At 38.2% G+C, this 24,954-nt stretch overlaps 1 protein-coding gene across 1 annotated transcript in view; it reads right to left on the reverse strand.

Moving 5' to 3' along the window:
- Positions 1–251: 251 nt before the first annotated feature.
- The window catches only part of LOC136874177 (unconventional myosin-Ie), a 458,144-nt gene continuing 433,441 nt past the window's right edge, over positions 252–24,954 (reverse strand). Inside the window, exons 23-25 of the mRNA XM_068227689.1 lie at positions 22,308–22,440; positions 19,761–19,948; positions 252–1,940 (exon numbers count right to left, since the gene is read on the reverse strand). Coding sequence (XP_068083790.1) covers positions 1,864–1,940; positions 19,761–19,948; positions 22,308–22,440 — 398 coding nt within the window. The 3' untranslated portion in view covers positions 252–1,863. The remainder of the gene's footprint in view (positions 1,941–19,760; positions 19,949–22,307; positions 22,441–24,954) is intronic.

The following is a 24,954-nucleotide window of genomic DNA, read 5'->3' on the forward strand; positions in this document are numbered from 1 at the left end:
CCAAAGTTAAGCAACATTGGGCATGGTCAGGAGTTAGATGGGTTGCCACGCGCTGTTGGTGGGGGGTAAGGGAATGGAGGAGCGGAAAGGAACTGGCCACCCTAACGCACGTAAACTCCGGCTCAGGAACACCTCTGCGGAGGTTCGGACCTGCCTTCGGGCAGAATAACCCTTACTTTACCTAATGTAGAAATTCTCATTTGCCAACGGCCGTAGCCATGTTGAAACACCGGATCCCGTGAGATCTCCGAAGTTAAGCAACATTGGGCGTGGTCAGAAGTTGGATGGGTTGCCACGCGCTGTTGGTGAGGGGTAAGGGAATGGAGGAGCGGAAAGGAACTGGCCACTCTACCGCATGTAAACTCCGGCTCAGGAACACCTCTGCGGAGGTTCGGACCTGCCTTTGGGCAGAATAACCCTTACCTTACCTTGTCTGTGGTTTCCCATTTTCACACCAAGCAAATGGTGTACCTTAATTTAAGGCCACAGCCGCTTCCTTCCCCAGTCCTAGCCCTTTCCTATCCCACTGTCGCCATAAGACCTGTGTTGATGTGACGTAAAACAACTGGTAAAAATAATGTTATTGGCTACTACTATTTTTTACGGTTTTCGGAAATGCAGAGTTGCCGGAATTTAGTCCCGCAATAGTTCTTTTACATGCCAGTAAATCTATCACTATGAAGCTGACGTATTTGAGCACCTTCAAATACCACAAGACTGAGCCAGGATCGAACCTGCCAAGTTGGGGTCAGAAGGCTAGTGCCTCAACCATCTGAGCCACTCAGCTCAGCTGTGCAATATTACAGAAAAATGCTCAAGGTGAGATGGGTAGACCAGATCACAAACGAAGACAAACTGAGCCGGGTTTATGAGATGAGAACAATTTGACTAGAAGAAGAGACTGAATAATATGACACATCTTGAGACATCCAAGACTTATTCAGTTAGTTTTTTGAGGGAAGTATATGCGGTAAGATCAGCAGAGGTAGATGAAGCATGGATATGAAGAACAGATTAGAGTGAATGTAGTAATTATGTAAAAATGAAAAGGTTAGCACAGGATATGGTGGCAAGGAGAGCTGCATCATGTTCCAGTGGATTACAATATTTTTACAAATGCCTCAGAATTAACATCAGAATACATTTCGAAGTGACTCACATCTACAACAGTTGATTCCCAATCTGTTCAAGATCTGAGGATATAATTAAAGACAATTATCATTCCGTTTTCTTCTCCACTAGATAAAACCTGGCACAATTCTGTTAACTAATAATTGATGTATGATTCAAGTACTCTTTCAATCATTGTACTTCTTGACCAGAACAAAGTATCTTTCCTCAGATATATAACACAGCATAAACAAAACAACACATTTAACAAAACAGTACAGGATAGTTTTGGTATGTTATTTAAACAAGGAAAAGAAAAATATCACTAATAATTTTTCTTGCGATTACAATAACTAGTGACAATACTAAGGTTTTCATAGTACTGTAGTAATCTGTGTACGCACTTGACCAATTAACAATCTTTAAATTGACTACCTCTGTTCACTTACCAATGGAATGTACAAATTCATTTATTTGCATTTTTCCATTTCTTTTTTAAAATGAGCTACATTAGCCCAAATAACTTACAGTCTATTGCTTTGGTTAGAGTACAATATAGAACAGTATAAACATATGATATGTATTTCCTTTGAAAAGCAGATTCATCAATCATGATTAATGACAAGATTTAATAAATAACAGTTTAATCTAAACTGATGAAGAGCTTTAAAACATTCAGATCTGCCTGAAGGCATGCCTCATTGGCTATCTTTGCAGATGTGATGTAGATACATAAAGGAAGGAAGACCTGCTTCATATTTTCTCTACATAGTTGGCAGGCATGAGACCTTGCTTACTCCCTAGTCGTCCTGTCCACCAACCACCTTCATCTGTAACAATTCAAAAATTTCACTTCAATTAAAAATAATATACATTTATTTTATGAACAATGGAACAGTATGGTTTCAAAAGTAAATAATCAGCAGTAAAAACTTGTTTTCAACAAGACAAAATAAGGTGGGTTGCATATTGATACGGCCACTATGTTACTGTGATGTAATAGCAAAGGAGACAGTTGTAGCATGAACCAGCAAACTTGGGAAGTAATTAAGTAAAAGTAATCAAATTAACTGTAGTGATTACATTCTTCAGTCATTTTTACTTGTAATTATTACTTTTAACAAAAAGTAATTTTTAACTGTAATTTACTTCTTGAAATAAAATTTTAATTGTTACGTTAAGTCTTGAGCAGACCCCTTGGTGCTATTCGACAGGAGTAGGCTATATGCTACTTGTTTCACCTTCTCCCTTCCTGCTATCATATATCATGTCATTCATTTCATCTCATCAACTTCTCTGATGAGGTTGATGTCAGGAAGGGCATCTGGTCATAAAAACCCACTGCGACAGATTCTTCTCATCTTGTACCCAACCCCAAAGAGCAAGACAAGGGTTGAACAAACAAACATTCTAGTAATTGTTACATTCTAGTAACTGTTACACATCACATGGAAGCACAAATGTGAAAAAATAAATTATGGTGAAGATAAACTTTTCAGTTCTCCTACAGCAGAACCAGCAGCTTCACCAGTTCTAGATGAAGTACTTCCTAACCTCTCCAGTACTTTTGAAGAAATTCCAACGATGTTCTCAAAATTAAAAACAGACTCTGATGAGTCTAGTGTCAGACCTAAGACAAAACGCTGGTTAATAGAGCAAACTCCTGAAAAGCCTTACATCTGTATGTTTTTGACATGCTCTATTGGTGAAAAATATCTAATTCCCTCCATGGGAATTTAGAATTTTCTATTCGGAATTGCTAGGCGGGCAATAATATCATTGTGGAGATTTATCTCCCATATGCAGTTATCAGACTGTGCCTCTTATAAGGGCTTCTGATTTCACCTGCATACACCCCAGCGTCAGTGGGTAGGGTCTGACACATCCCACTCTGATGAGTCTAGTATCAGACCTAAGACGAAACACTGGTTAATAGAGCAAAAGCCTGTAAAGCCTTACATCTGTATGTTTTTGACATGCTTTATTGGTGAAAAATATTTAATTCCCTCCATGGGAATTTAGAATTTTCCATTCGGAATTGCTAGGCGGGCAATAATTCCATTGTGGAGATTTATCTCCCGTATGCAGTTATCAGACTGTGCCTCTTATAAGGGCTTCTGATAAGTTCACCTGCATACACCCCAGCATCAGTGGGTAGTGCTGACACATCCCACTCTGATGACTCTAGTGTCAGACCTAAGACGAAACGCTGGTTAATAGAGCAAACGCCTGAAAAGCCTTACATCTGTATGTTTTAGAGCAGGAGTATGCGAGATTATGGAGATGGTGACTGAAACTGAGTGTGATAATTGTGAATTCTTCTGGTCTTGTTTTTTACTACAAATAATCGGAATGAAAGTTTCCCATATTACTTTTTTTTTTTTAAATTTACCTCATTTAAGTTGAGGGCTGGATTCTTGTACTGATCCATACTAATGTAAAAATTTTCTAAGATGTTGAGTAGTGGACCTTTCTGTTCACGTTGTAGAACTTTTACATCTTGATCTGTTGTGGTATAATTACGATTATGGTGTTTGTGACGGTTACTAATGGCAGGGAAACAATTATATTTCAAAGCATTGCGGTGTTCTGTATATCTTATGAAGAAGTTCCTACCAGTTTGTCCGATGTAACTTGAACCGCATCCCTGACATTCCAGTTTATACAGCCCAGAATTTATATATTTATTGCTACTATTTACTGTGTGAGAGTTAAATACTATTTTTTCATTAGTGTTGCTGGTTTTGAAAGCAATTTTTAGGTTATTTTTTTAGGACTTAAGTGATTATTTGTATATTATTATTACTAAATGTGAATGTTGCATACTTTTCTGCAGTTTTTGACTCTTTCGTCAAATTGGTTGTGGGCTTGTTTGTATGTTTACTAATTAGCTTATTTATAACTTTGCGGTAAATCCGTTGTTCAATGCTATTTCGCGGATGTTCTTGATTTCTTTTTTCAATTTTATCTTTGAAAGCGGGGTTTTTAAAGCTCTTTTTAACATGCTATTGTAGGCAGCTTTTTTTTTTTAGCTTCAGGACGTACTGAACTTTGTTCAATGAGTTAGAAGTGTAAGTTGGTTTCCGGTAAATATTAAATGCCAGGTGATTATTCTTATGGCATGATAATGTTATGTCTAAATAATTAAGCGAGTTGTTGTTCTCCATTTCCATAGTGAATTTCATATTCTGTCCTTCGTTAACATTACTATCTATGATGGCTAGAACATCATTGACGTAGCATGTCAAGTATTTTATGGCTTTGATCTTGTCTATGATATTGGTGTGTTCTACGTGATCCATACATATATTCACCAAGATACTCGAGAATGGTGCTCACATAGGTAACCCTGATGGCCAGTAGATTTCATTCTCAAAAAATGAAATAATTGTTACTTAAAGTGCATTTTGATAAGCTTATGAATTCATCTATTTCACCAATGCTCAATTTACTGAATTTGGTTAAATTCTTCTGTATCAAATTTATAGTGGCTTTAACGGGGATATTAGCGTACATGTTGACAACATCAAATGAAAGGATCTTGTAATGTTCTGTTGTAATGTTTTATTCTCTCGCAAAGTTCTATAGAGTTCTTTATCGTAGTATTCGCTTGATAGTGATAATTTGTATATTGGGCTGCCCCTAAAATTCACAATTGGTCATATCCCTTTCAGACCTGAAAGAAAACTGGAGGCGTGAATTTTTGTTTGTATGTCAAAAACTGACTAAAATTCTCCTCAATACACATATTGATAGTTTATTTTACAAAATAAAAACTAACATCCGAAAAAAAGGACCCACACAATTGTGCGTATCAAAATTCAAAACCTCGTTGTATCACATACGATGATGTATCTTCAAAATTTACGTTCACTAACCAATGTACACACTTCATTGAATATATTCCGGTATTCAGTAAAGCTTCTAGATTAATATAAACGCAATAAATAAATACTTACTTTTGGCACTACTGCTTCTCGTCATCTCGCCGATCAAGTGTGCTTTTTAAACTCTTCTTCCTTCGCCCTGGCGGTCAAGCGCATACTAAAACCAATTGAAATAGACGCCACGTGTCCCGCACAATCACTGCAGTCCGGTCTAGCGCCGAAAAAACATCAAATACGGTCAGGGATAAACAAAATACGAACCCGCACAATTGTGCGTACTCGGTCTGAAAGGGATATAGGGATGTTAACCTTATGAATTTTTGGTAATGATTTCACTACAGATAACCGAGGGTTCATGGCGATGATTTTTTTTCTTTTCAAATTCATTGAAAAGGAAGATACTATTCTTGACTATTGATTTTAACTCTTTTTGTAACGAGAGGGAAAGAAAGAAGGGAAAGGTCAGATTAGACTTGCAGACAAGCCCCTGGAAGTAGTGGAAACGTTTAAATACCTGGGGAGTGAATTAATGGAGAATGCTCGACTGGATGCTGAGATTAGTAAAAGGATTCAAGCTGGAAGTTGTTTCTATCATAGTGTAAGAAATATGTTATGGGACAAAGATGTGCCAATGGAAGCAAAGGATACTATGTACAAGATTTATTACGTACCCATAACAACTTACGGAGCAGAAACTTGGACAATGACAAAGAAGGATGAGAGTCGAATACAGGCAGCCGAAATGAAATTCTTGAGGAGTATGATACAGAAGAGTAGACGAGACAAAATAAGGAATGAGAAAATCCGGGAAGAAATTGGAGTGGAAAAAATGAATGATAGAATAGAGAAGAGCCGACTAAGATGGTTTGGGCACATAAAGCGAATGAGCGACGAAAGAATGCCAAAAAAGGTGATGGAAATGCAAATCCAAGGAAGGAGAGGCCGTGGACGACCTCGATTGAGATGGAAGGATACCATCCAACGCAGCATTATAGAAAGAAACCTGGACTGGGACACAGTGTTGGAGGAGGAGTGGTGGAAAGACCGAAGAAAGTGGAGAGGAACCATATTTGCCCCTACCCGGCTACAGCTGGATAAAGGGAAATGATGATGATGATGATGATTGTAACCTATTTATGGGATCCTTCTTAATTATGCCACAATTGTTTTCCGTGAAAAACTAATGTGTTTTATTAACATAATCATCCCTCTCCATGATTACTATTGCATTCCCTTTATCTGATTTAGTTGCTATCAGATCATTAACTATTAATTTTTTCTTGAGGTTTTTAATTTTCATATTAGTGGAGGGGTCTGTTTTGTGATTAAATACTTGTTTTTTTATAATGTACAAGTATCCTCATTAAAGGCATTCAATCCATTTTTCACCACTTTTCACCCCTCCTATTGGGATTTTCCGAAAACAAAAACATACGTGTTTCTTTATTTTTAATGAAGATTTTAGATACCAATTTTTACATTTGTAAACTTTAAAAGTTTTGAGATATAGATGCACTCATTTTAAAAAATTCACCCCCCTTTTTACCCTTCCATTAATTGGATATTCCAAAAACAAAAAATATGTGTTTCTTTATTTTTAAAAGAGATAAAAAGTACCAATTTTCAGGTATGTAATATCTTCAGTTTCTGAGATATAAGTATTCTCATTAAAGGCATTCAACCCATTTTTCGCCCCCTTTCACCCCTCCTATTGGGATTTTCCGAAAACAAAAACATACGTGTTTCTTTATTTTTAATGAAGATTTTAAATACCAATTTTTACATCTGTAAACTTTAAAAGTTTTGAGATATAGATGCACTAATTTTAAAAATTCTCCCCCCTTTTCACCCTCCCATTAATTGGATTTTCAAAGAACAAAAAATACGTGTTTCTTTATTTTTAAAGGAGATCCCAAACACCAATTTTCAGGTCTGTAATAACTTCAGTTTCTGAGATATAAGTATCCTCATTAAAGGCATTCAACCCATTTTTCACCACTTTTCATCCCTCGTATTGGGATTTTCCGAAAACAAAAACATACGTGTTTCTTTATTTTTAATGAAGATTTTAAATACCAAATTTTACATCTGTAAACTTTAAAAGTTTTGAGATATAGATGCGCTAATTTTAAAAATTCTCCCCCCTTTTCACCCTCCCATTAATTGGATTTGCCAAAAACAAAAAAATACGTGTTTCTTTATTTTTAAAAGAGATCAAAAGTACCAATTTTCAGGTCTGTAATATCTTCAGTTTCTGAGATATAAGTACCGGTATCCTGATTAAAGGCATTCAACCCCTTTTTCACTGTTTCTCACCCCTCCTATTGGGATTTTCTGAAAACAAAAAAATACGTGTTTCCTTATTTTTAAAGAAGACTCTAAATACCAAAAACTTTTAAAGTTTTGAGATATAGATACACTCATTTTAAACTTTCAACCGCCTTTTCACCCCCTTAGCAAAGGAATAACCAAAAATCCTCTCTTATCGAGCACCTACATCTTAATATGAATCTATGTCCAAAATGTCATTTCTTTATGTCCAGTAGTTTTGGCTCGGTGATGATGAATCAGTCAGTCAGTCAGTCAGTCAGTCAGGACAAGTTATTTTATATATATAGATTTTATCTCTTCCTGTTTATTTAAGGGTAATTTGTTGACAGCCATTTCTGTTTCTACTAAAGTAGTAATTAAACTGTCATGTTTGGAGGTGGTGGGCCAATTGTTTGGGTCCACTACTCATAATTTCATCCTTGCTAAGACTTACTTTACTCACGTCCATAACAGGTGGATGAAAACCTTTGGATTAAATGTTGGATTCAGTTGTGCTGGTTAGACTGACAAAGTTTTTTGAGTTCTGTTTTCTCGTGTTTATGAGTGAGTTCCATTTCTTGTCTAATGTATTTTGCTTACTGGATAGTGTGTTCTCTAGCTTATTTGTAATGTGTTTTTATAGTGAATTCCATTCTAATGGGGCTAAAAGTGTGGTAATTTCCAAGTGGGCCATGTAAAGTCTGTTGTTCAAAATAGACTTTTATCTTATGTAAAAACTTGATCTCCACTCGTATCCAAATATTATCTGTCTTTAATTTAGAGAGTCTGTTTCTTGTAGTGTTTCTGTGTGTCTTTTTAGTGAATTTTAGGAATCTAGGCATCACATCATTATTAAAACATCTCTTACCTATTTTTGCTAATTTCACTTTTGTATTACAGTAGAAATTAGCTTTCTTTCTTGCCTGGATAGCATACACATTACAGACTATAAATCTCATGTTAGATCCGTATTGACTTCTTACAAAATTGGACAAAATTATTTGGATTATCCTCGTAGCCAATACTACAATTTAGTGTTAGCCGTTAATCATTAGAAATATCTAATTCACTGTCACTCGGTACCTACTATAACCGGTCTATACATTATTAATCACAATTATCGGTAGCCGTCAGCAACTGAATATGCCGCGCCATGTTTACATCTGCACGGGTGCTCCAGGGGGTAGCTCTACATATCTGACATTATACTGAACCCATGACCTTTGTGCCCTAAGAACATTATGCATAATATGACAAATTAAACTAAAAGTTGGATTCTTGATAGCATGGATTTGACACGTGACGAGGGGGTGATTACCTTCGGTCCCACGCTCTGGGGTACGTGACGTCAACCACACGTGTCGATGGCGGAAGAATCTCGAGTCATTTTTATGAACTATTTCAAAGCGCGTGTACACGGCGTGACCACGCCAAGTCAAAAAAATATAGTGCCTATCAAAGGAGGTCAATCATCTCACAAATCGAACCCGTAAAATTTTTAAATGTCCATGAACACTACCGCCAGAAATGTAGCAAGCATGTAGTCACTTTCAAAACTCTTGAAATTGCAGTTTAGGTAAGTCAGAAAATTTATAAGAAATTTTCTTGGCGGCAAAGGGAGAGATCCGAAGAGAGGGGGTAACTGCTATAAATATGAAGGGACGCCATGACGGAGCTTCCTTCTCCGGCATTTGTGATACAAAGCGGACGAAAAATTGTTGAGCTGCTCTGCGAAATCAAATCAACGAAAGTAGACTGAGTTCGACTGCAGATTTTAGCCATTGCGGCTAAGTCTTGACTCCATGGGGAGATAGTTTTCTTGAGAGAAATAAGTGTATCAGATAGGACGGTCAAAGTACTGAAATATTCTAATGTGATTAAGTAATTCGTGTGCCGAAATAATTATAGTCCATCGTGTGCGCCCAGCAAACAAGTGAAGGGTATTTTCTTTTTTTTTTATGCTTTATTCCAGGAAACCTGAAGAAACACAATGATATGTACAGCCATGAATGTAAGAATGGCTAAATAAAATGCCAGGGTCGCAGGTGAGCCCTATGACGAACAATGGTGTGACTACATAAGGTAATGTGACTTTCCATCTTACTGCCTCTTATATCTCATCTCGTGATTTCTTAAAGTGTATTTGCATGGGGGTATACGACGCAGTGGTCGCCCTACTAAGTTTTGGTAAATGTGAGAGTACGACTGAAAGAGTCATTTGTTTTATTTTCCACTTGGATAAATTTTGAAGTCTTGCAAAAGCCGTATAATGTTGTAAAAAGTTATTGATAAGGGTTCTGAAGTGATATCACGTCCAATGTAGATCGTCATCCGTGTGAGTGTACTGCCTGTATTTTGTGACGTCGAAGTAAGATGTTCATTCGATGTAAAATTCTTCTGACTGCAATTTGACGTTAATAATAATAATCCATGGTTACTCATTTTCAATCGAGAGGAAGCGCGCTGTCGGGTGAGAGCCAAGGGAGATGAATTTGGTCACGGAGAGAAACGTTCTTTTTTTTTCAATGCCCATTTTAAACTATGTCTGACTGACAATAAAAAGATCTAGTAGAATGTTTCAGTCATTTCTCGTAAAAATCAAGTTATTAAATACGATATCATTTATGCGAAGTTATTCATGAGTAATGCATTGTGCGATATTAGATGTTGGGATTTCTAGTGGGGATTTTATTCCAGTTCTTGGTCGATGATAATTGTGGAGCTGGGAAACAGAGGTTAGTTTTGTGAATCAGGTTAGAGTCCTGTCATTGAAGCCGGGATATGATAGCCCGAGGAATATTTATAATGTTGGGAATGGAAAGAAATTCATAGAAATCTATAGCGGTATCAATTGGCGACGCGTATAATTAGTGTGGGCATCTTGAAGCATAATCTGTGCATTTTGTTGGTTAGAATATCGTATTTGTTTAATTATGTCGGCAGAGTTTAAAGGGAACATTTTGAGAAGTCAGTCAGGTAGAACGAACCGGGTGGTTTATGTAACTGCCAAGCGAGCATGGGGTGAGAGACCTAAGCGGACAGCGGGGATAATAACGGGAATAGGAGTGGAGTCGAGATTGTACTGTATTCTCGGCCAGGAAAACGTTAAAATGCTGGATTTAGTTGAAAATTCATAGCCGGTAATGATCTAAGTATTGTGAAACACTGTAATTGGGGACGGAATGAACATTTGAAACCATGAACTTTGAGTATAATGAACAGAGTAACCCAATTTCAGGGTTGTCCAAAATATAGAGCGATGGTCGTGATTGATCGGTTTGTCTGTGAGGGGTGTGTAAAATTCATAATGGTAATGACGAGATATGACATCGTAATTATATGGCGAGTTGTTTGGTTTGTACGTAGATTATTAGGATATCCAAGTGTTAAACGGTTAGGATTAGATTAGATTTTAAGCATGATATCACGAGATGAGATATATAGCTGGACATGAATGATGTAACAAATTCTTTTCCAGCCAGATAAACATCGCAATATTGAATTTTACATCACAGCTGCGTAGAAAGTTGTGAAGAAACCAGAGTCCGCGGAGATAAAATTTACTGTTCTTTAACATTTCGATAAATCATTTAAATTTATTAAATTATTAAATTCAGTGAACCGCATTTTGAAATAACTTTAATCAAGCGAATAACTTGGAGATGCATTCTGGAAATTTTAATTTGTTGTCTGGGGAATATTAAAAATAAAGTAAAGATTAAAGGGACATATCCGAAGGAAATGGATTTTACTGCCACAAAGTTTGTGAGCATTGCTATTGTTGTAATTATTGAACTTTGATTGATTGAGCAGTGAATGTGCTGGGGATAGTAAAGTGGAAACTTTGGTCATCAACCGATGTAACTTAATTGTGTTTAGCCTTCAGCCTAGAAACTTGGATGGTCAGGGGGTCATCAACCTCAGTGACTTAGATTAGGGCCATATGCCATCGTAGCATCATTTCCTTGCGGTCATCATCCACAATGACTTTAAAGTAACTTAGAAGATTAGATGTCGGTCCATGACATAGACGCAGGTCACATCGATTCAATTAAGGGTCCATGCCGTAGAACCACTGTGTGGCACACACCGATTGGACGGCCTTAATTATACTCAGAGTCCAGAGTTCGTGTTACGAGGGCTGGACCATAACGAATCACTATGATGGTACATGTGGTCTCACATGGAAGCCGAATTTAAGGATTTCCAGACTTTCCTTTCTTAAATGATTAATAATTGAGACAATGGTTTCTAGTAAGAATGCCCATCAGGCAATTACGTTAAAGTCTCACACCAGTGTTCTGACCATTATGTAAAAATGATTGTGGTGTCCAGTGGATACAGTTGACTTCTATGATACCAATGACAGATTGCTTCAGAATTTCCTGAATAAATAGGAATCTTTTAAACAGACCTTTCATTACAGTAGATAGATTAGAATTAATGAACCCTACCTTTACCTCAGCAAGTGACGAAGAACCCGAAACGACCCAAGAGACAGATCTCATGAACTTTGCTGATAGGTAAGGAAGGTAGGTATCCCTCAATAAGGACCTAAAGGGTTCAATACTGTTAAATACATGAAGGTTTAAAGAAAGAAAGATGCAGCAATAATTTATATTCCAAGATTACACCATTTGGAACTCATAATCTCGCCCACAATTTGATCAATAATCAAGAAAATACAAGGTGCATAAAAAAGAGAATTCTCGTAGCGCGTCACCTACTGTCGGCTGAAAACTACAAGAATTCTCATGGCTCATCACCCATGTGACATATCAGATAATGAATCTGTATTGTTGAAATACTTTGTCATCATATAGGGCACGTTGTACAATGATTCTCAGCAAGTAAGAACACCCTAGTATATACAAAGTTTCCATGGCTACAACTATCGTACAATAAAAAAAATACATCGACACTAAAATCTACGATCCCTCTACTCCATGACTTGATTGAAAGTAGTTAAAATTTTAGCCAACACATAGCACAACAAGCTACAAACGATACCCATGTGTAAAAACGAAGATCTCCGGGGACCGTTGTCAATCGTTGGCCACAGTACTACTGAGATCTCCAGGGCCGGTCGTCAATGCGTTAATAATCTGCGTGAAATTACAGGTGACCACAAGGATCCAGAATACTACAGCAACTGTATCTTCTCTCATAATTTTGGAACATTCCTAGGTAGGACATTTGATCGGGAAACAGATTCTTTCAGCATGCCCCATACATAGGTGTTTGGAGACATGAGATCCGGGTACAGGAAATTAAACGATCTCCAAAGTGTTGCTGCAGAAGGGCAAATGACCCCTTCGCTGTGTGGGCTGTAGGTTCATCTTGCTACGACCAATGTCACTGAAGTGGTGACATTCACTACTGTTTGATATGCAGATAATGTTTGCAATGTCACTACTCTTTGTTTTTCAGCATACAATGATGATTTCACTTTTACAACACAGTGAATTTGGAACACAATATGACAAACACTTTGTGACTCTTTTATCAAATACCCACGCAAGGAGGAAAAATATGTTAATCATTCCTACTTCAATTAGGCATTTCACTATGATTTATAAATACATACATACATACATTATCATTATAGACTGTTATGGCTTTCAGCGTTCAGTCTGCAAGCCTCTGAGAATTTACTAAACGTCGCCACAATCCTTGATTTGCAACTAGTGTTGTGGCCTCATTTAGTTCGATACCTCTTATCTCTAAATCATTAGAAACCGAGTCTAACCATCGTCGTCTTGGTCTCCCTCTACTTCTCTTACCCTCCATAGCAGAGTCCATTATCCTCCTAGGTAACCTACCCTCCTCCATTCGCCTCACATGACCCCACCAACGAAGCTGGTTTATGCGTACAGCTTCATCCATCGAGTTCATTCCTAAAATTAGCCTTTATCTCCTCATTCTGAGTAACCTACTGCCATTGCTCCCATCTGTTTGTACCAGCAATCATTCTTGCTACTTTCATGTCTGTTACTTCTAACTTATGAATAAGATATCCTGTGTCCATCCAACTTTTGCTCCCGTAAAGCAAGCCTATGATTTATTTAGGAGAAAATTACTACCTGTACCCCTGTCATTATTCTACAGGAATAAATCATTTTATTTACAAAGCTGATACAATTTATATTACAAAGACTGTTTCTCAGTGCTTATGGCCTACAACTGTTCAATGTATGGTACTTCTAAACATGTAAACCAGGTTTTGGATCACATGTGTCACATATGAACCTTGCCTCATGCTTGCCCCTTGTACTTTTCTATCTGAGCAAACAGAACTGTCTTATGTTTTCCTTCTGGCTGAGGCATCAGGATGAATAGCTTTCCATTCCAGCTTTGCTTTTTGTTTTTTTTGTTAGTGGTTGATGTACAACCCCTATATGAAACCTGACCTACACAATAATCACCAACCAGCAATATGACCAACTTTAGTCCGTGACCCATTATTTTATCTCCTCTGGTCTATGCTGTCTCCTTGCAGCATTGATAAAAAGTAGTTCAAATAGTTTTATCCACCATTTCAAGGTCTTTAGCAAGAAGCAATAAGTGATCTTCAGTATTCACCCAAAATAAATTAGATATACCTGACCAATCTAAGTTTCTACTCATATTTGAGTTGTCTGTCTGTAAGGTCATCAGCCTAGAGGCTGGCTGGATGCTCACACAGCACCACCAAAGACTATGCAGTTATAGAAAAACCACAAAAACCAATGGCAGCACCAAAATGAGATGTACTAGACAAGATGAGTTAGGTAGTTTGCCATTGCTTTGCTCACTGGACCAGAAAGTGATATTGCAGCATGACTAACCCTATGAGCAACACCTTTCATAACACTCAGACGCTCTGGTTGTACTCTGAATGTCATTACTCAGCACCACCCATACCCCAGCAGCTTCCCTATTGTCACAGCCATGGATGAGGCTGGGACTTGGGTGGAAGCTACAAGTTGCTCTGGCCTGCGCCATGAGATGGATGCAAAAGCACTGTACCTATCAATAAATGACAGCAGGCAGACTGAGTTAGAGAATACAAAATAAAATACCTATATCACGTGAGAAAGATCAAAACTAAAAGTGCAATAGACAAAAGTACTACAAGAGACAATGTTTACATCCATATTAAACACATCTGGCAAGTCATAGAATTCAAAACAGGTACACTTTTCCAAGGTAACATAATGAGATAAAATAAGCAAGAATCCCATCGAAAAAAAAGAAAGATTTCACAGGAAAACAGAAGATAATACAGCCAGATCTGGTTAGGATGTTTTTGAGGGGACCAAAAAAAATAGCATCATAAAGAGGGAATGTGCTAAAAATTGAAAATCAACTTTGCTGTTAAATTTAAGGTTAGGTTTGAACATAAAAACAATTATGATAAAAACAAAGAAACAAAGAAACAAAATAGCATCATAAAGAGGGAATGTGCTAAAAATTGAAAATCAACTTTGCTGTTAAATTTAAGGTTAGGTTTGAACATAAAAACAATTATGATAAAAACAAAGAAACAAGTGTTTACAATTATAATTAATGAAATAAATATAGAAATAATACGAGGCACGTTCAGAAAGTAAGTTCCGTTTCAATTTATCTCCGCTGCAGCGCTGTGATCGCAGTTCTGCACATGCACGGTAGACACTCTGTATCAAGGAGAAGAAGCGTGTGCCATTTTGAGATCACTGTCAGCCACGTACGCTTTGTTGTGCTTGTTTACAATGTCGGTGTTGATTGAAAATCCCGCCGCTTGTGAAATCAGATCTGTGATTCGTTTTCTGAATGCTAGGAAAGTGAAACCAATTGAAATTTATCGGCAAATTTGCAAAGTTTACAGACAAAATGCGATGAGTGATTCAATGGTGAGAAGGTGGGTCCGACAGTTCAATGAAGGACGTAGTGATGTGCACGATGAAGAATGAACTGGGCGTCCATCTTTGGTTACAGAAGAACTGGTTCACACGATTGATGACAAGATCCGGGAAAACCGCAAGTTTACAACTAGTGCTCTCGCTATGGAATTTCCTCAAATCTCACGATCACTAATTCATGAAATTGTTACCGAAAAACTGAAATTTCGTAAACTTTGCTCACGTTGGGTACCAAAGATTCTTACGGAGCAACACAAAACAAAACGGATGAGTAGCGCACTTCAGTTTTTGACCCGTTATAATGAAGGCGGCGAAGAATTTCTGACACAGATAGTCACAGGAGATGAAACTTGGGTTACTTACAACACCCCTGAAAGTAAGCGGCAATCAATGGAATGGAGGCACACTTCATCCCCAGCAATGGTTAAGCCGAAACAAATCTTAATACCTCGAAAAATGATTTGCACAGTGTTCTGGGACTGCAAAGGCATCGTACTCATTGATTTCTTAACGCGTGGTCAAACAATGACAGCAGATGTTTATTGCGAGACACTTAGGAAATTGCGCCGCACAATACAGAATAAGCGCCGAGGATTGCTGTCAAAAGGTGTTGTTTTCCTTCATGACAACGCACGACCACACACTGCAAATGTGACGAAAAACCTCCTACAGGGATTTGACTGGGACGTGTTTGACCATCCTCCGTACAGCCCTGACCTCGCTCCTAGCGACTTTCATCTGTTCTTACATCTCAAGTCTTTCCTTGGCGGTCAACACTTCAACAGTGATGAAGAGCTGAAACAAAATGTTTCCAACTGGTTGAAGACACAGGCGGCAAACTTCTATGAAGAAGGTATTGACGTCAGAAAAGTTGGATGGCGCAGCCACGCGGTAGAATGTTGAAGCTGCAACATAGTGACTGGTGAGGTATATTTACATGGCGAAGCATTGACGTCGTGATGGAAACAGAAAGAAAGTTGTCAAATTTGAGGAGGTACTGCTCTGTATAAGGTTGCAAATCGTATAAAACGGATGCGAAATCTGGTCACTACTTTCCTGTACAAAAAGTTCAGAGAGAAAGATGGGTTTCCGCGCTGTCAATTGGAAAACGCGTTGCGCGATACATGACAGTGCGCAGTCTGCATTCTCGTGAAGACGACTTCTTTCCACAGCGTAGGTACCGGTACTGTTTATTGTACTCATTGATAGTTATTATCTCTAATTTGTATTCACAAAGATTTAGCTACATCAAAAATACTGATAAACTTGTAGCCTAATACTTCTGTGCCGCACATAGAATGTAATCCGCTCTTTGTAAACTTCTTCATATGTGTAACAGCAGACAGTAAATTAACTATCTACATGTGAGTAATATCTTTAACTGATAGTAATTAAGCACTGAATTTAAATTGCCTATATAATACTTCTATCAATGAAAGAAAATATGTAGTATTTTGCCGTCATAAATTAGCTTTTTTTGCTATTTGTTTTACGTCACACCGACACAGAGAGGTCTTATGGCGACGATGTGACGGGAAAGGTCTAGGAATGGGAAGGAAGCGGCCGTGGCCTTAAGGTACAACCCCAGCATTTGCCTGGTGAGAAAATGGGATACCACGGAAAACCATCTTCAGGGCTGCCGACAGTGGGGTTCGAACCCACTATCTCCCGGATGCGAGCTCACAGCTGCACGCTCCTAACCGCACGGCCAACTCGCCCGGTCATCATAAATTAGAAGCCATAACCTAATTATTTGGTAGAATTGGACAAACCAAGTATTCTTCAACCACAAACAGCTGTGACTGTAGAGGTTATAGTACTCTTAAATTATAATTTTCCAACTTTGCTCTGCATATTCTGTAGGTAGTTATAATTTTTTTATACTTATTATTGTCGGTTCTAAGTTCTAACTTTTGTGCTGATGGTAAAAATGGAAGAACATTTAAGTTTATGTGGGCTGTTCCAACATAAGCCTGTATAAAGCCTAGGATTTATTTGCTTTACAACATTTACTTAGTAGAATTATTATTTTCTTTCTTCCCCAAAATTACAGTTTACAAAACAGGTAACTCCCCCGTCACCTGGCTAAGAAATTACTCCATAACCTCTAATAGTGGAAAATTACAGTAGCTTAACTGTTAAGGTGAATTAGCGTGTCAGCGGTAACATTTCTCTGACAAACCCGCTTTACATATACAGTTGCACTTCACATTGTCACCCCCTTGTTCAAGACAACATTAACTTTGTGCGGTTTTGAATCGATGTGGGATGATTGTAAACACAACCAGTTTCATCTTCTGTTTCAAACTTTTTACCGACACATATCAAGTAATTACGCTTGAATATCTCTTCCCCTTCCACTAATGGACGCATGAAATCTCCGACAACTCTCAACAGTTACGCATACGACACCAAAGACATTTTGAACACTTAATAAATCCTACAGGCGCACACCCGATCACTGTCGTGTTTACATCCCGTCACTATCTCGCCGCCATATTGGAAACAGCTGACGGTAAGCTCCTCCCCCGTTTCGGACGTCAATACAAAAACTTGTGCCCCGCTATGACAAATGCCTGCAAAATTTTGGCAGTTATGTGGAAAAGTAGTTTAAGAGTTGTAGAATTTTGTGCAATAAATAATTTTTCTGTATCTGTACACAATTTAGTTTTATTACCAAACAGAACTTACTTTCTGGACATACTTCGTACATTTTAAGAACACCAACATAGCATAAACTTCAAGGAAAAACGTTCTTAGAAACGTGAACTACACACGTTGCTTACAATTATGTTTAAAGTTGTCACAGGAAAGTCCAACATCTGGGCGATTTGCACATGTTTCATGAGTGGTTTAGCATCCACTTTCTCAATAAACTTGAATTTTTCATCATCTATAAACTGCCTAGCTTTCTTCTTCTCCATAATTGAATGTCCTGCAAACCAGTATGCGTAATACAATAGGCCTCATTTATGTACGTTGATACACAATTCATTTACGAACATAAAATTACGTACCAACATGTCAGCTGTATACGTAAGTACAGTAGGCCTAATTTACGTACACAACAGTGTGGGTAATAAATATGGACCATCATAGTCTTCGTTTACCTTCTACACTTAAGAAAATACAAAAATAGTTCACTCATGCTGTGTCCTTCACATTTCGTTAGAGAAGTAGATGGGTACAATTTTTAGGATAATCTCTCAATAACGGGTCTAAATGATATCATGCTTTCCCGAACACGCGACCATTGATATTTCTGATATTAAAGTTATTATGTTATCAATGTCTATTTTGGGTTCCATAACAACCTCTGTACATCACACAGGAAAAGAAAAAAGCACATGAATAACTTTTAAATTGAAAATGAGAAATAAATACTTTATCCAATGTCAAATGGATGAGAGTGGGCCTAACTTTTGTTTATCGTCGAAATCCATTTCTACTTTCTTATAGGTACACTATGGGGTTCTGTACTGATGTCGCGAGCACGGTCGATCCGCTGTGTATGATGACATGCATAAAAACTAACGTCCAATAACAAGTAACTGTGGGCATGGGATCACGACTCACCACGGACTGCCCGCTCAAACATTTCTCCCGCACGCTGATACTCTCCGCCTCCACATCACCTGAAAGATTCTATTTGAACAATCAGTTCTTAGTTTAGGCCTAGGTGGACTAGCGACTAAGCACAGAAAAGGGTCAAACCCATGCTGTCAGCAAGAGGCCTCACGAACATAAAATAAAGCACCAACACATCAAACGCAAAGTAAATAAGACTGGCATGGGACTGACACCCCCCTGCAGCTGTAGGCCAACATGCAACCGGCTCCAGAGCCATGAAATTCAGTCCTCTACCAAATCCTTACCCAGGCTAATTGTCGCTGGCCTGTCATGCATGCAACATGGCCAGGAAAGCTAATTTTAATTTTTGATGGTGGGAGTTACAAACGTACTAAAGAGTGACATAAATGTGCCACCCAGCGTTTCAGCATGTATTTAATAGGGCACATCCTAGGACTTCGGAATAATGGTGTAATAACCAGGGAAACGTGCTAGAGAGGGATGTCTTAACCAGTTTCAACCGTACATCTGCAAACCCATCCATGTGTTGGGAGTTCTGAAAAGGCACAGTAGATGAGAGGAGAATGCAAATAAATACCATAGTGGCATAGTGCCGACTTTGGAGCTGTTACAACATTAAGGATGGATTGACAAACTGTGAACAGAAAAGCGAAAACAGATACAATCCAGCAGGTATTTCAACAATTTACATGTCAGTTTATTCAATGGAGTATGTTTATGGAGAGAAAATTAGCCAATGATTCTGGCTCCTTCATTTCTCATAACTTATTTTTTGTGATGTAAACTCATACATTAAGTGTACGGAATAAACTGATACACCTCTCAGGATATACGACAATTTATCACATTATGGCCAGATTCAGTGAGGCCATGAATGCTATCAGTCATCAGCTACTTTAAATACATGTCCCGGGGCACAATAGTTGCCTCACCCTGTACTTATCAAGCACATCAATAATATTATTTTCACAATACTTACGTTCATTTATGACTTCTATTATATCACCTTCTTTAAATGAAATTTCATCCAAATCTTGTGCTGTATAATCATACAAAGCCTTCACTTTGGGGTGAATACTCTTCTTTCTAACCACAGGACGGGGTTTACCACCTCCTGGAATAGGTTTTATTCCCTGAGAATTACTGGAAGCACTTGCACGCTTTGTTCTGTAACAAAAGATACAATTTCCTTTAAATGTTGCAAAGTAGCATTTACAAACAACTTCCACTGCTAAAAAGTTACATAATAGGCAGTTATGGCATATTGAGAACTGCTCTGATGCTAATACTACATCAGTATGCTTTATTATGATGTGTGTTGCTAAAAGTTTTTAAAGATATTGGTATAAACTGAAAGGAAAGAAGACTAATTGAGGAGCTATACATGGGACATAAAGTGGTAATTCCAGTTGAAGATAATGAAATGGATGAGATTGGTATTGGAAGAACAGTAAGAAAGGAATGTTGTATGTTACCAACTATTTTTAATGCATGTATAGAAAAATTAATCAAGAAGGCCTTGAAAAATGTCAGGAGGAGGAAAAAGACTGTTAAATATGCATATGTTGGCTGAAATGGAAGAATACCTGCAAATTATGGAGGAAATTTTAAGAGTGGGAAAAAAGTTTGGAAGGAAGCTGAATATCGGCAAGACGAAACTGATGAGAACTAGAAAGGAAGTGCACGATATTACTAGAGGAGATGTTGCTTGAAGAGGTGATTTGGTGATTTGGAATAGAGACTGTACTGATGAAGTAAGAAGCAGAAGTTCTATGAGAAAGAGAGCTTCTAGAAGAGTAAAAGGTTTGCCGACAGCCAGGAGAATCTGAATTGAAATAAAGAAGATGTCTGCCAAGTGTACCGTGAAGAGTATTGCTTTGAAATGTGGATGATAAAAAACAAAAGCAATTGGAAAGTTTTAAAATGTGGTTGGCCGGGTGAGTTGGCCATGCGGTTAGGGGCGCACGGCTGTGAGCTTGCTTTATTACACGTTATGAGTCTCATTTACATGTGAGCTTGCATCCGGGAGATACTGGGTTCGAATCCCACTGTCGGCAGCCATGAAGATGGTTTTCCGTGGTTTCCCATTTTCACACCTGGGAAATGCTGGGGCTGTACCTTAATTAAGGCCATGGCCACTTCCTTCCAACTCTTAGGCCTTTCCTATCCCATCATCGCCATAAGACCTATATGTGTCAGTGCTACGTAAAGCCACTAGCAAAAAAAATCTGGTTGTGGTGAAGGGTGGAGGAAGTGAAATGGACAGACAGAATAAGAAATAAGGATGTAATGAAAAGGATAAGAGAACAGAAGCTGATGAGGATAAGAGGAAAACACATTGGGTGGATCACATATTATGAAGGGACTGTCTAATGCAGATGATCATGGAGGGGAAAATATGAGAGAAGAGGGTGAGAAAGATGAAGGAAAAGATTTGGAATGCTAACAGACGGAAAGAAAGTAAGATGTTATAACCGAGAGAAGGAAGATGCTCAGGACCGAGAAAAATGGAGGACATCCACTTGATATGTCTGAGGAAAAGAAGAAGGCTTTAGAGGAAATTCTCACTAACATGAATTCGAAGGGACTGGAAAATTATGAGTTTGAGTTTAAAAAGTTTGTTTTAAAAGGTTTAATTTTACTGTTCTGGATAATACTCAAATCACTAGAGTGTTATATACTCGCTGCACTGTGAGCAACCAAACATTTACAGAAACAGAAATGTTTTCCTCTTCCATGTAGTATCAACAATAACAACTGAAAGATACGTGGTTTAGAAACGGTATTTAGGCAGTGTCACTTGCCATTGTCAAGCTAATTGTACTGACTCATTGCTTAGAGCAACACTGCTGAGATACGAGTGTGTTTTGGATCGATCAATCCATCAATCAATCAATCAATCGATCGATCAATCACCACTGATCTGCATTTAAGGCAGTCACCCAGGTGGCAGATTCTCTATCTGTTGTTTACCTAGTCTTTGCTTAAATAATTGCAAAGAATTTGGAAATTTATTGAACATCTCAGTAAATTATTCCAATCCTTCACTCCTCTTCCTGAAAATGAATATTTGCCCCCATTTGTCCTATTGAATTCCAAATTTATCTTCATATTGTGATCTTTCCAACTGTTAATGAATAGTGAATTTCACGACCGCATTGTAATCAAAATAGACTTTCAACCTATTAGGTCGTGTCTCTTCGAACATGCATTAAATGTATCTAACATGACCTAATAGGTTGAAAGTCTATTTCAGTTTCCTATACCACACAAACTTATTCATCATATGAGGGTTTGGCCTGTTCGAAGCCCCGATTCGAATCCTATTGAGCATCTATGCGACCAGCTGGGAAGAAGGATTCATCAGCACCATCCAGTCATCTTATAGGACCTAGGAAGGCCTGCCTGGAAGAATGGGAGATGATTTTTCAAGAGGATATTGCAGCATTAAGCAGGAACATTTAAAAAACACTGCCCGATGGATATCAATGCTGAAGAAACTAAGAAATTTCTACATAAGCCATACCCTGCTACTCCTGCCTGAGGTGGCTGCATGAAGTTCTGTGGCTGCGTTATATTGTTGTTTCTCTCCGTTGATCTCAGAGTATGTATGTTGTTAGCAGTGGTTGGTGCAGGTAATCGAAATGCAGGGTTAGTTCCTGAAATACAACAAAAGGAATGTAATAGTTCCAGTAGATCCTCTAATATCCATAACTTATGGGACCAGGGCATGACTGCTACATTTAAATTTTTTTTAGATAATCCCAGGAGCAAAAACAAAAAAAAAAACACCTTTATTTCAACAAGGAAAGTAAGGTAAAATTGGTTTACAGTAACTAAAAACAGAATTTCACATACTGTAACAACAGTAGCATTACATACTTAAGAAGTTATTCTTTTGTATGTATAATGAAATAAATATGAAAAAATGGTGTCAAATTTCACTTCAGAATCAAATGATCACAAATATGTCTTACATTCTCTCGGTCATGGCCATCCATCACCGGTTGCAAGGTAACGTTGTGTCACACGTTTTGTATCGCTAATTTCAAATGACCCCCAGCCATAAGACAAGTACAGTTCTGCAGACCTGCTGGTCGGACACTATGTCTGATAAAATAATAAAACATATAGTACTGCAAAAAATTTACTTTATAAAAATGAGTTTACTTGAAAAAACTACAGAACATTCTTCTATTTGAAAGCAGATTTTCTTGATTTTGCAGGTGCATCTCTCCATTTGTTTACCCATAATACATCCATAAGTGTTGCTGCTGGATGCTGTTCAATGTATTTCAGTGTGAGCTTGAACACTTCCTTCACTGCAGAGTAACAAATATTATCATTTTCTTCTTTCTGCGCTGCTCTGCCATGCCACCTCTTAATTCACCGACAATGGCAACCCTTGTTTATTACACATGACTAGGGCAGAGATGTTATGTATTTTATTTTTATCTTTGTTGCTTGTATCATATTCATTAGCATCAGCGGTAATGATTTCGCCATTGTTAAGCTCTTTGTCCTCCCCAATGAACCATGTGACCTTACTGTGGTGGAGAGGCTTGTGCACCTCAATGAAATAGGTATCCAAGCCACAGGTGAACCATAAAAGATCAGTAACAATATCGGATGGGTATCTGTCAAGAGATGAGACTAATGAATGTTTTATCGAAAGGAGGGTAGCAGCCTTTTGGAAATTGCAAGGGCAGCAGTCTGGATGAGATTGATTGATTGATTGATTGATTGATTGATTGATTGGCTTTGTAATAATATTAAGATGGCTTAGCTATGTTGATACTGCTTCACGGCTGAAAGCAACAGGAAACTACAGCTCTAATTAACTCCTGACGACATGCAGCTCTCTGCCGACAGTGGGATTCGAACCTACCATCTCCCGAATACAAGCTCACAGCTACACTGCCCTAAACTCAGGTCAACTTGCTCGGTCTCTCTCTCTGTATGAATGAGTGATGTACTGATAATGGCTTCCTCTCGAGTAAAATAGTCCCCCACTCCCTCAGCTAGTATTAGTAAGCCATATATAAGGCATATGAGGTGCACCAGATTTGGGTACAGAACCTTAAGCACTATTCCAAAGTTTGTCATGAATGGCACAGTGTTCATAACTAACAACAAGATCTGTTCCCGCTTAATTTCACTATTCCACAACAATTTCACGGCACTATCAAAAAGGATTCTATCATTTATCATTTACCATTGAACTGCATTTACGGCTGTTGTTCAGGTGGCAGATTTCTGATCAGTTGTTTACTTAGTCTTCTCTTAAATGATTTCAAAGAAACTGGAAATTTATCGAACATCTCCTTTGGTAAATCATTCCCATCCCTTCCTATAAATGAATATATGCCCCAATTTGTCCTCTTGAATCCTAACTTTCCTACTTTTAAAAACTCCATTCAAACTTATTCATCTAGTGATGTCAGTTTGGCAGATACTACAGAGAGAAACACTGATCATAAACACGTGCCATGGTAAGGGAATTAAGGCACTGGCACATTCGTCCCAAGACTTGATACATATCACACGTGATATGTGTGGGTCCATGGGATGTCATACAGACTACACTAAATGTTCAACTCCACAACCAGAAATCTCAGGGATTCAGGTCCAGTGATTGGGGTGGCCACAGTGTTGGGAAACCTTACTCAATGATGCGGTCATCTCCGAATGAGTTACAGAGAAGCTCTTGCACCTGGAGTATGATGTATAGTGGTGTCCCATCCCTCAAAATGGCAGTTGTGTCCAAAGCATTGTGTTCTTGAAGCAGAGATGACATGTTGGTGGAGCATATCACAATAACATTGGCTTGTCACAGAACGTCATGTCTTCAGTCCAAGAGTTCCATTCTCGTCAAATAAAAATGGACCTATGATGAAGCGAACTGTAAAATCACACCAAACAGTAACACGTTCACTACACAGCAGGATTCTTAAACAGTGTTTAGAGGTGTTGATCCACCAATGCTGTAATTGTGCATGTTCACCTGGCCAGTTAAGGCGAGACGTGCCTCATCTTGCAAGGACACTCAACATGACGTTGAAACATTTCTGCGGGTCACCCTCCTTTAGCTGATTTGTACTAGCCCACCTGGGGGCCATGATCTTTAAGGCATCAATTCTATATGGTCCGACACAATGGTTAGTGAGTTTGAG

Source organism: Anabrus simplex, chromosome 5, assembly GCF_040414725.1.
Source record: "Anabrus simplex isolate iqAnaSimp1 chromosome 5, ASM4041472v1, whole genome shotgun sequence".
NCBI classification, from domain to species: domain Eukaryota; kingdom Metazoa; phylum Arthropoda; class Insecta; order Orthoptera; family Tettigoniidae; genus Anabrus; species Anabrus simplex.